We start from the raw sequence: 13096 nt of genomic DNA on the forward strand, positions 1-13096 counted from the left end.
TTCATGACCACAAATCATGATGGAGTTATAAGAGCAATAGGTATCAACTTTTTTCATGTTCATGCACAGAAAAGCATTTCATATGGGTTCACAAAATCTCAATCAATCAGCAATAGAAAAAAACAGAAGCATCTATCATACACCCCTATTCTTTCTGACATTCTCTAAAACAGATGGTGTTAGAAGTGTCATATTATGCAAGTAACCAACTACTAGATTAACTAGTTAATTCATAAAGCCCAGAGTCGAGGAAAACAACTTTACTACACAATACTCCTTCCTTCATTCTTATTTTTACTTACTTGTATGGAAAAACTCTGTTCATCTAATTCATTCTGCCTGACAAGAACATATGTTGATTTCCCAGAGAAAAAATAGTAAAGTCCATCAAAGGTTTCATAATGATATTGTCCCCATGTTCGACAAATGTTGTCTCGTTCTGTTCCCATGTTATGTACTATAGCAAAAGAAGAGGGAAAGAATCATTCAGAAGCAATACTACTCTTTGCTTAAATTGGATCCAAGAAAGTGATGACTATAAACATATAGCTAGAAGTGGGGAAATATTTATTTTCACAATATGCGTTGCGATATATAGTACTTATGGTTGTTGAGATTCCATTTCTTCTTCAGAATATGACCTGAAAGCTACAAACTACAGATTTGTGCCTTTGGGGGAAGTGTGTTGATTCTGAGAATAAGTCTGTCAATCATGTTAAAGGATATTTCTGCATCTTAGACCATTCTAGGTAAAAGAGGTAACATAAAATGATATCGTCTCCTTACCTATCTGACATCTTGATCCAGTTGCATTATATCGACTACAGTTGCACATTTTCCAATGTACACATTCACCTCCATTGAAGCACGCAAATAAACCTAAATCTATTTAAGTTAAAAATAAAAATAACAACATGGAATAATTTTGTTACAAGTTACACACATTCCAACCTGGGTAGTTACATGAAAAATGATCATTAGAATGTACCATACCTTTTTAACTAATGTTAGAAATCTTCTCAGCTAATAATTATACTTTATGATATTTTATTCTATATGACAATTATTTCTGAATATACATTAAGAGGGCTTGTCCCAAAGGTGTTTTTTCAAGAGGCAACTTGATTTCTTGGATGAGAAGCGAAATGTCTTCAGAATAAAACCAGGAAGTCCAATTGCTTCTTGGGAAACACCTTTGGGACAACCATGACCTGGATGATTGAGAATCTCCGCAGACATTAAGAAGACTTAATGACTGTAAATCAGTGTACTTTGGATAATAGACATTGCAGTAATATTCCATAAAAGTAGAAACTATCTTGGATCAAATTACATTGAAGGTATCCCCAGAATTCTTTCAAGTGACCTCCATTTGTTGATTTAGATGAGTCACAGTTCTTTGAACACTTGATCGAGTTAAACTTAATAAAACTGAGATTCCTATTCTGTGTTCTTGGGAGCAGTCAGCTTCCATTAATTAAACACCTGCTAAATTCCATAACCAAATAAAAATAATATTCATCTATTGTCAAAGTCATGTACTATACTTTGAGTACAGCAGTTCATTAGCCAATTACAGGCTATTTTCCATACAATTTTTTCTTGTAATGTTTTATTAATGTTTTCATTTCCTGTTTTGACTCAACACCTTTTTCTACAGGAGCCTAATTTATGATGTCAGTTCTGCAGAATTTTAATAGAAATAGTATTCTTGATTAAATAATTCCTCCAGCTAGAAGTGTCCAACTAGACTGAAGTTCAGTCATTCCAGGTAAAGACTGGAAACATGACTAGATGAACTAAGTCTACTTCGCTGTAAGGCTACATTAACAGAATCCTTCAAATCTGAAAGTACAAAGTTCCCACCCACCACTTTTAACTGCTAGACCCATTAGGTCCTTCCTAAGTTTCTTTCTTTGATTATTAAACAATTGCAGGCTCCTGCCTCTTTTGTCTGACGGTTTCCTAGGCAGCATCTCTTCTTCCCTTTCCTCAAGGTTATCCATGCATTCCATTACCTTGAAGGTATTTATATACCTCTCACCCTACTTCTTTTCCTTCCCTTTTTCATCTTTGAGCTTTTATAAGAAAAAATCCTTCCTTTCCCCTTGCCTCTGGTATACAATTATTATTTTTTATAAAGCAACAGGAACAAAATTTCCTGTTCTGCTATTGTGGGCATAACATCATACAACATAGCTTTTTGTAATTCTGAACAAAATAAAAATGGATAGGCTTCTTCAGGAAATAAAACAGCTCTTTTTTCACCCTTTTTTCTATTTGAGGTAGCTTTACTTAGCTTCATACAAGCCATTTATATACATTCTTAGTGCTTGCCAAGATCCCGCACTTCCCAAATTTGAAGGGGAGAATTCTTTTAACTAAGAAATATGAAAGGAATCAGGATGCAGGGTATTATTCCTTGCAAGCTGAGAACTTCCATTTTTGTAAAGAAACGAACAGCATTTGCAAAAAAAAGTACTATATCCTCATGGTCAAAGACTAATACATAAATTAAAATACATCATTATTTATTTCATCTTTGGAAATGAAACACTATATGGCCAATTAAATAACTTTATGGAATATTCTATTTTAAATCCAGGATATTTTCCCCCTTCATTATAAGTAAACTGGCACTGTACTCTACTTAATCACAATAATCATTTGGAGATATTACAATAATCATTTGGAGTTCTGCAATTCTTTATATATATATGTCCTTTTTAAACAATATTTATAATCCTCCTCAAATCCCATAATCAGGACAATGAACAATATTTTTAAATATCTAAATACAGTCAAAATAATAAACTGAGATATGTAAGACAATTGCCAGAACAAAACCTTGCTGAATTTCAATTTAACTTGCTTCTACAGGGCATTTATAATTCTGATTCATAAGTTGGGAGCCACCACTGAAAAAGTCTGTCACTTGGTATATTCTTCATTAACCTCAGGGAATGTCGGGAACCCTCAAGAGGCCATCCACAAATGCCCACATAATCTTGGGGCCACCAATGAAAAAATGTGCTACCTGGTATACATTCTATAAATGTCAGAAAGAGCTGGAAAACCTCAACAGATCATCGACATACAAATTGATGAAATGTTTTATTATATAGCTAATAATCAACATTTCAAATTAAATCAGGAAGCCTACCAGTAACCAATAAGGCTTCAAAAATTGTGTTATCTTACAAGGGTGGCATAGGCCCATCAGCCCTTTTGGTGCTGAATGTTGTGCCTATCAAGTTCAACTTTGAAAAATGTTCAAATAATTTTTGGTGAGGAAATTAGATTTAATTTACTGCAATAAGATTCATCATAGTGATTTTAAAAATTTACAAATAGTTTGAGGAGCTTACTTGATGAATCACAGAATATGTTACGGAATCTTCTTTCCCTGTATAAAGATACTGTGGTAGAGGAAGAACTATGAGATGGAAGTCCAGATACCTGCAATAAAAATGTATATTAATTTGAAATAATATATAATTGTCCATTATTCATATGTGTAAATGGATTATAAAAATGTACCATTGATTAAGAAAGCTGTGATACAATATTATTTTGTTGCAAATTAAACTATTGCAGTATAGTAAAATGCAGAAGCTTAAGTCCTCAAAAATAAGCTTTATTGAACCTTTACAGAACATATTTACTATAGTTGCACAATCATGGTGACATCTATGTCACTGTATTATTTCTTCACTTTTGGCCCCTTCTGCATTAGAATCTGTTTGATACCACTCACTTAATTTCAATTTTTTTTAAAAAAATCAAAAATTGGGGGTTTTGTAGGTTTATTTTTTTTAGTAATAGGAATCCTTCTTGCATCCCCTAGTCCAGTGATGGCTAAATTTTTCGTTGTCAAGTACTGAAAACGCTACACAGTGTGCTACAGTGCACGCATGCACCCATAATGCAATGAGTGCATGACCCCCCCGCATGTGCCCTGCCCCCATGTATGCACACCCCATTCTCGCACTCCCCCCGGTCCTGTGTGCACAACCCCCTGCATGCATCCCAACCTCTGCGCTTGGACGCATGCCGCCCATGTCATCCCGCCCTGTGCATTCATGTGCAACCCCCACATGTGTGCTCCATCCCCCCCACATGCATGTGCATCTCCCACATGTGCCCCCTACGCATGTGCGGCAGAGACCTGAAAACCAGCAAGTTGGCGGGAGGCATGCGTTCATGCATGGTGGCGTTAGCTGGGGAGACAGCTCGCATGCCTGCAGAGAGGGCTCTGCGTGTCACCTGTGGCATGCGTGCCATAGGTTTGCCATCACAGCCCTAGTCTAACTTGGCCTTACTCTGAAGGAAGTATGGTACTTTCATTTATATATATCATTATTTTATTAAAATTTGCAGTTATAAAGATAAAAGACTAATACAAATATTCCTCTACTTATAACTATTTTTAATGACCATTCACAGTTAGAGAAGTACTGAAAAAAGTGACTGATGACTGGTACTTGCACTTATAACTGTTGTAGTATCCCTGTGTTCATGTGATCAAAATCCAGATACTTGGAAACCAGAATGCATTTATGATGGTGGCAGTATTCTGGGGTCACTAATTGCCATTTAGACCTTCCCAACATGCAAAGCCATTGGGGAAAACTGGATTTGCTTATTGACTCTGTGATTTACTTAAGAACCATGATGATTTGTTTAATAACTGTGACAAAAATATTCATCAAATTGGGCACAACCCACTTATTGGTCACAGTGGTTAGCAACAGAAGTTCTGGTCTGATGATTTCCCTCTTGAAAAGCTTTGTACTTCCCTCAAATACAAATAATTTCTTATTTATCACCTTATCTAAGAATACAAAGAAAACATCTCTTCCTTTCCTCTCATATCTTATCTATAAACAACTTTTAAAGCCTTGTCATTCTGTCCTAGTCATCAAATGTTTATGAAGTTATCAGAAATTATATATATATATATTTTAACAACCAAATAAACCAACTTTATATTCCTTCCCTTTACTTCAACAGTCATAATTTTCTCTAAAAATACAAATTTTCCAAATCTTTGGTCCTGATTAGGAAACTCCATTAAGGGTTACGAGAAACAGCATCATGCTGCATGTATTTTATTCTTGATCAAACAAACAACTTTATATTCTTTCCCTTGGATTTTAGCATTCTTTATCTTTAATTTCTTTAAAGTGATATTTATTTGCATTTTCTCTTTGCCTCTTCCCAAAAATCCTTCAAACTTTAACAAGCCTTTTTTATAAATCTAAAGTCAGAAAATTATCCAAATCACTCTGCTGGTTTGTTATTTGTATATTAGCAATAGCAGACAATCTTAAAATTAACTTCTTAATCCAGTACTTCCAAATATCCTTGAATTCATCCAAAATTAATTTTGCTTCATTTTATATTCAGAAGTCAAATTTAAGTTTTCTTCTCCTTTAATTAATTAATATTTAGCTCTTTCTGATTCCTTCTACTGCCCATACATGGGAATATCATCTTATCATGTTTTTCCCCAAACAACATTTTCACATATAAAGATTTCTTATAATTAATTTTAAAAATTATTTTAAATTCCTCTAGATTCTTAATCCATGCTTTCTGAAATAAAAACTCTAAGCACCCTGCTGCTCTTTATTCCAATCCCATTTTATTTTTAAAGTCTCTAATCTTGTACTTAAAAACTTCTTTCTCCAATGATAGAAAGAAGCTCACCCAGTGAATGTTACAAAACTGGCCAATATGAAAATTCATAATAGATAAAAAAGTAATTAAAGTGAAGTTCCAAAAGTTATTAAGAAATAAGCCTCTGCTTTATGTCGATATAGAGCTTGATGGTACTTTTAGCCATGAGTTGACTGCGTAAATCTTGATTCTTGAGGAGCAGCTGTCTGCAGCTATGGACAAACTCATGATTTTTTTTTCTAGAGAGATTGAAAGTGGACAGAATTCAACTTCTGGTTATCAATCTCTGCTGCAACATTGTCCCACTCCATAATCTCACATGAAGCTTGTAGAAGAAAGAGGGACTATTCTCAGGCTCAGGTCCAGAAGAAACTGGCTGTGAGAATGCAGGTCCTTACCCACATGGAATGGATGCTGCTACCAGCATGTAAACTATACTTAATGCAATGAGAATGAAAGAATCACGAGAAGACCAACTGAAATGGAATATGTGGATGGCTTTGGGGAATGAGGGAAAGAGAAGCTGCTTCATAGACAATAAGGCAAGAGAAGTCAATCCCCAGTGATTTAAGGCAGAGGTGAAATTCAGCAGATTCTGACAGGTTCTGGTTGCGGAAATTTGTAGTAGTTGGGAGAACTAGCAAATAACACCTCTAGCTGATCCCAGAGTGGGGTGGGAATGGAGATTTTGCAGTATCCTTCCCCTGTCATGCCCACCAAGCCACACCCACCAAGCCACACCCACAGAACCAGTAGTAAAAAAAATTGAATTTCACCACTGGCTTAAGGGTCAGAGAAAGATGTTTTGAAGGGATCTGCCTTAATATGGATCAAGTAGTTAAAAGTGGCAGCAGGAAGTCTGTACTTTCAGACTTGCAAGATGATGTTACTGTAGCCTAACAATAAAGTAGAATTAATTTACTGTATCTAGTCCTGTTTCCTATCCGGTTTTCCTGTGAGGGTTGACATTAATACAAAGATATGAAATGATGAAGCTGCTGAGATGCTCCCTAACAGATCTGGTCTCTTAACACAGGAGAAAGTGGGTCAGTCATCATCTCTGCCAAAGAAAGAATGGACAAAAAGGATGGATATGCCCAGTTTAGAACCATTATGTTTGTAACAGTCTTCTGACTTACTCAGGATCAGTGAGGAACTGCTCTAATATCAATCTGAATCCAAGGAAGTGTCTTTTACCTGGGCTTGCCATGACTAATTTTAACCAGGTATACAAATAGAGGTGCAGTGCCATAACTCAAACATGAATGTGTTACATTCACTATGATTTCTGCAGTGTCCTTTGGAAGCTTCCCTAATGTGGTTCATCTTAATTGTGAAGGATGTCCACTGATCCAGTCAGGAAATGTTCTCCTAAAAGAAGTCTATGAATATATGTCCCTGCAAGATTCTCACTGAGCAAGCTATGTATGAGTATTCTTGCATTGTTTTATTTGTGATGTTCTACAAAACAGTACCAATGAGCACCATGAAAAAAACTGGGAATAATGGAGTGAGAAGGTTGTGATATTGAATTACTGACTCTAATCCTATAGTCAATTCAGCCATTATTGGTTGCATATTTGTCTTAGATTTTCTACCTTTCTGAAATATTGAAAGGATTATTCATTACTATTAATGTTTGTAGACATTTAATCGCAGTAACATGGCTTTAATAATATTCATAACATTTCTTTTATATCTGTCAAACATTTTACATGTATTCTGAGTGATTTAATTAAGATAAGGCAACAAAAGAAGCTACTTCCAGTTCTTAGACTCTTTTTAAAAAAAAAAAAACAGGTTTACTGCCAGTTGATTTAATTTCCTGTGTGTATTTTATATAATATTTTTCTGTCTACTGAATTTTTCAGTAACAAAAATTGGAGAGAAAGAAAAGACAGAATCTGAATTTAGAGGAGTTAAATAGGCTGTACAAAATAAAAAGCTGAATAGACTGCATTTTTGTGCAAATGTTATGGATGAATAGTTTAGTTTTATTTTGTTTACTTGTTTTCTTCTCACTTTCAATGAATATATTTAAACTTATTAGTTTACAGGTTCTGGAGAAGTACACTAAATTAAAGCAATGTATTTTAATTGTTTTTATTCTTATTGTAAAAGCTGCAAAATTCAATAGCAAGGGAAGCAATGTAGAAATACTGTACATTCAATAATAAATGTGCTTTTGTTAAATGTAGCCAAACTATTAGGAATTTGGTTTTATAAGGGTTCACTAACTGGGAATTAATGGAAAGAAAGCAAGATACATATTGTCTGCTGTCAAATACCACCCATAAACTTCTGAATGAAACCTAAATGCTAAACAAGCCTTCTCTCAATTAAAAACAGGAAATATATTTTAGTGATTATTTTTAGACAAACCATTAAATTATAATACTGAATCATTTCCAATAACTCACCCTGATGGTTATTTTCTTATTCGTGTTTGCTTGCTTATAATAAAACTGATGATATTTTATTACATTTTAAAATTTAATAATCAAAGTCTGGTGAAGCAAGAAAAACACCTAAGGCCATATGCTTTGAATTATGGGAATGTGATTGAAAAAAATGATTATCGTGTCATTCACAATATGCATTTTGTTATAAATCTTATAGAATGAAATTTATAGAATCTAATTCATGGTTATAATTGTAAATGTATAAAATATACCAAAAATTGAAACCTACTTATCCTTTTCATTTTTTATTAATTTCAGAACAGCTAGAATTTTGAAGAAAAATACATTTTAAGTATGATGTATTATTAAATATATGTGATAATAATTGCTCCTAAAATGAATCTGTTAAATCAGTTGTATGACATATTCATATATTTTAATACATTTCTTCAATACAAAGAGGAAGCATTTTGCTTAATGCTGAGTGCATAAATGATCCGGCCATACCACTCCAATAAAAGAACAGAGATTTAGGCTTTCCTAGCAGATACATTTATTTATGAAAGTAAACCCTTTTTGAATTGCAAAGCTACCTATAACTCAAGTTTGTTTTCCTCAATCCTGCCAAAAATGCAAATAGTAAACATATTCAGATCAGGAGTTCAAAAACTCAGTGTCAAAAGACTGAAAGAAAATAATCATTGGATCGTAAAGTTACATACAGGATAAACTAGTCTGGGAATTGTTCATTCTATCACACCAACTTTCAAAATTCTAAAAACAGCTGCAGAGTTGGTGCCTTACCTGATCGCTGAGGACACTAGGATCTCGTTTCTGAGGAACCGTGCTGCTGTCATTCCTAAGGAAGAAAAGAACAAGGCTGGATTTGTTGTGCAGAGGTAATCTGCACCTTTCTTACTCATGCAGAACTTAGGAAAGCTGCACCTCCACTCAATTTGAGGCCTCCTGACTGAATCACTAGACAAAAAAAATGGAATTTAAGGGGTGTCCCTTAATTCTTAATGCTGTAGAAAATAAAGCCCTACCTTTGAGAGGTTTGAGTCAGTCAGCAATAACAAATTCCTTTGCTTGTTTTAGTGTCTTTTTAGTAATTCTGTTTTTTCTTTATAATACCTAAGGAACTGTAACTTACTTTTAAAGGAAGTAAGATTATCCTTCTCTTCTGAAGTTGATGTTGAATGTTTTAAAACATTTTAAATTTTATTGGTAGAAATGCTGTTTTTATACCTTTCTGAAAACTTTTCTGGCAGTTTGAGTACTCCGTATTTCCAATCATTTCTTGGAAATTAAAAGAAATCCTTCTACCCAAATTACTTCTGCATTAAAATGCTTTTTATTTAACTATATTTATATTCATTTTCTTACATTTTCATATATTTTCCAAAGCATTCCATATTTTTCACTATTTAGCACACCAAAACATTTTTCAAGCTCAATGGCTCATCTATGAAAATCTACAAGATGCTAAAATATTATGAAATAGTTATTTAAAATTCCCTTTCTTAGCCTGTGTGTGTGTGTGTGTGTGTGTGTGTGTGTGTGTGTGTGTGTATGTGTGTGTATGTGTATGTTTATGTGTATATATATATATACATATATACATATATACATATATGCATATACGTACACACACACACACACACGAACACATTTCTTTAGAAACATTCAATCTGTGACTATACAATTTTAAGTCACAATTTATGTAAATGTAGTTTTCTATATAAGCCTCCTTGATTGATTCACACAACACAAATCAGATTAACTAGGCTACTTCATTGCTTAGACATGAAGAATTCAATGGAATCTTTCCCCAAAACAGTGCAGGAAAAAGTGTACTGTGGTTTGTATTAAATCATATACACCCTTGGACTTCAAAGCTTGGAGAAAATGCTTTATCGATTTTCTGAAGTGTGTCCATAGCTTCCTTTGTATAAATTTTGACTGTTGCCCCTCTTTTATCTTAAATACATCTCTGAAAATTTCAGCAAAACACAAAATGATGTTCCATGACTGGTATTCTCAGGATGTTTGGGACTTCAACTTTCATAATTCCTAGTATAGGCTGAAAATTATTAAAGTCATAGTCTAACACCTGTAGAAAGTCTTAAAGGTTGGGACAAGACTTGATAAACTTTCCAAATCAGAACCACATTCCTGAAACAACCACAGCAGCATACATGATGGACCAGGCCTGTCCTGAGCATTCAAAGGTCAAGGAGAATCTCATCAAGTATCACTTTACTCATCACAAGAACTACAAGGATGCCAGAGACTCTTCCCTCCACGGAACTGCCCTCTTGCAATGCAACTCTTAAAGGTAGCAAAGAAGGATGTCTTCTGGTCCAGAGGCCACGGGAGAATTTCGGCGACTGGCCCGCCAGATGCGAAAAAGAGTACAGTAGCGGCTGAGAAACACACACACCCATTTCTTACCTTGAGAGCCCAGAAACTTCACGCCTGGACAGTTGCGCTTCCACGCTCCGCCAGATCAATCCTGCGAAAGAAAAATCGATGTGAACCAAGTGGATGGTGCTTTCCCAGGGATCACCTGCTACCCAGGAAATCGGCCCTTCTAGCTCATCACCCCACGCCCCAAATCGCTCGTGGCAGAAATCACGCCTGCCCGAAAGCCCACGATTTCTGCAACTCACCGTGAAGAAGCAACGCGCGAAGAAGCGCCCTGAGACGCCCGGAGCGCGGCTCCATCTGGGTGTCGCGGCGGGAAGTTTCAGAAAAGGCTGCTGGAGCTTGGGAGGAGGAGGAGGTGGAGCGCGCTTGGTCCCCTTTCCCACGGCTAGAGAAGGTCTCCGCGGTCGGGAGCGCGTCCGGCTGCTGGGCGGGGGAAGGCGAGGGGCGGGCCCGCTGCCTGACTCGCTTTACCTTCTTCCAGGACTTCTCTTCTCCGCTTGAAGGTGAAGATGACGGCAGCAGCAACCGCCAGACTGGGCGCTTGGGGTCCACACACTAATTAGCATAATTTTGCCTTCTCTGGAAGCCCCATCCCAGTCCTATTTGCAGACAGTATGTCTAGTCTTCAAATGGGAACTCATCAACTAAAGAGATTTCTGCTTCAGAAATGTTTGTACAGTTAGAAGAGAAATTTAAAAAAATAACCTTCTCTTAGTTAAGTACAGTAACTGGATTCAATAGAAGCATTGTTTTTCATTCATCTCTGGAAGTGGTACGCCATTGTTTTTTTCCTAGGGCTGAGAGAGAGTGATTGGCTCTAGGTCACCAAATTTGTGCTTAACAAAATCCCAATGAATTGATTTTTCCCCCTCCCACAATAGCAATCCATTGGTGGCTTCATCTTCCTTCACTGGGAGTATTTGAAGATAACCTTGTTGAGAAAATAGCCTGCAAGTGTCTATGATCACAATATTTTGATCAATTAGCTGATCAGATTAGTTTCATCAACACAGCCAGGACCCCTCATTTGTTTTGTGCTTTGAGTCAGTCTAAAAGGTGCTTCCCATCTCCGAATGGGTCAACTCACCACCAGACAACTTGCTGCAGCCAACTTACCATGGACAGCTTGCTGCAGGACAATTCATCAAGTATTTAAAATGTAAAAATTGTTTTAACTTTTGTCATTTACCTTTCATTTTGTCCCTGCTTTCACATCCTTTCTTTAATGATTTTATTCCATAATTTCTTTGATGTTACTGTGACTCTTGTCCTGTTGTAAGTTGACCTTGGCGAGTTGTCCCACAGCAAGTTGGCTACCGCAAGTTGTCCACGGTGAGTTGTCCATTGTCAGTTGTCCAACACCGAATTGTCCATGGTGAATCATCCACAGCGAGTTGTCCATTCCCTGTTGCTTTCTTCACTGCTATACACTATCTTCCAGTGCTTCATCCAGTTGTTCAAAGAGAGGGCAGAATAAGCCCCAGAAAAAAAATATTATTCTGTCATCCTCGTCATTGCATTTGTTTTTGCAATGGAGAAAAGCCACCCTTGAAGAAACAGGAATAATTGTGGGAATCATGGCAAGGGAGCCCAGAGTTTTCTGGCAGGAGAGAGAGATAGGTAAATCCCAGGAGATAGGTTAAAATGGAAGGACTTATGAATGGGAAAAACCTTCAGCTCTACAAAAATATCACAAAGTTCTGTTTGCACTCCTTCTGCAAGAGCTCAGCCAACCATTAATCATTAATTAGTTGATTAAAATTAATTAGCTCAGCTTCACTAGACCCTGGCACTATGGAAACACAGGGTAGCAATGCCAGGCAGAAGTCTTCGTATTTTTTGTACTTTTTAAATACAAAAACAGGTAGGCCAAGCTATATAAATTAGATGTCATCTGCTGAGCCATGATTCCTAATAAACCTAATAAAAGAACTTACATCCAATTCAGCCTCCCTCCACTTCTCCAATTCTCTAGTTCTCATTTGTAGCAGGCAAAAAAAAACCTAAGTAGGCAAATAGGGACTATTAACTTCTAATAGTCATCATGCATACTTCTATATTTAGGCCCACAGATTTTTTTTTTAAAAAAACTTAGTGGATGCCTTGGCACCATGTGAGTTCTAGTCCCAACTTAGGGTTGAAAGTTAGCCTGGTGATTTTGGGCCAGTCACTCTTTCTCAGCCTAAATCACGTTTCAGAGTTGATGCTGTGGGGAGGAAGGAATATTAAGTATCTTCCTATCTTGAGTTATTCATAAAAATAATAAATGACAAGATTCAGAACAGATGCATAGTATGAACATTCTTATAAATCTTTGCAGTGGAAGTTTTCCATTGCTGAAATATATCATGGGAAATATATTTATTTATTTTCAACTTTTGTCATTTATTATCTATTCCATTTATTCTGAGCAAACATATTTAGTTTCCCTTGCAATCATTACAACAGGTCCTAATTTTTCAATCACACTCAAAACTTCTCCTTCAAGGAAGTTGCAACTATTAATTATTCATTAAAATGTGTTTAAAAGTTAATTGTTTTGGTTGAAAAGTTCTGAATGTGCTAAACATTCAAAACTATGT

The 13096-nt window shown here is 35.9% G+C and overlaps 1 protein-coding gene across 1 annotated transcript in view; it reads right to left on the reverse strand.

Annotated features, from left to right (window-relative positions):
- The window catches only part of OTOG (otogelin), a 111907-nt gene extending 99991 nt beyond the window's left edge, over positions 1-11916 (reverse strand). The window contains 6 exon segments of the mRNA XM_032212857.1: positions 303-457; positions 787-885; positions 3369-3459; positions 8889-8943; positions 10539-10599; positions 11772-11916. Coding sequence (XP_032068748.1) covers positions 303-457; positions 787-885; positions 3369-3459; positions 8889-8943; positions 10539-10599; positions 11772-11916 — 606 coding nt within the window.
- Positions 11917-13096: the final 1180 nt, after the last annotated feature.

Source organism: Thamnophis elegans, chromosome 1 (genome assembly GCF_009769535.1).
Source record: "Thamnophis elegans isolate rThaEle1 chromosome 1, rThaEle1.pri, whole genome shotgun sequence".
In the NCBI taxonomy this organism is placed as follows: Eukaryota; Metazoa; Chordata; class Lepidosauria; order Squamata; family Colubridae; genus Thamnophis; species Thamnophis elegans.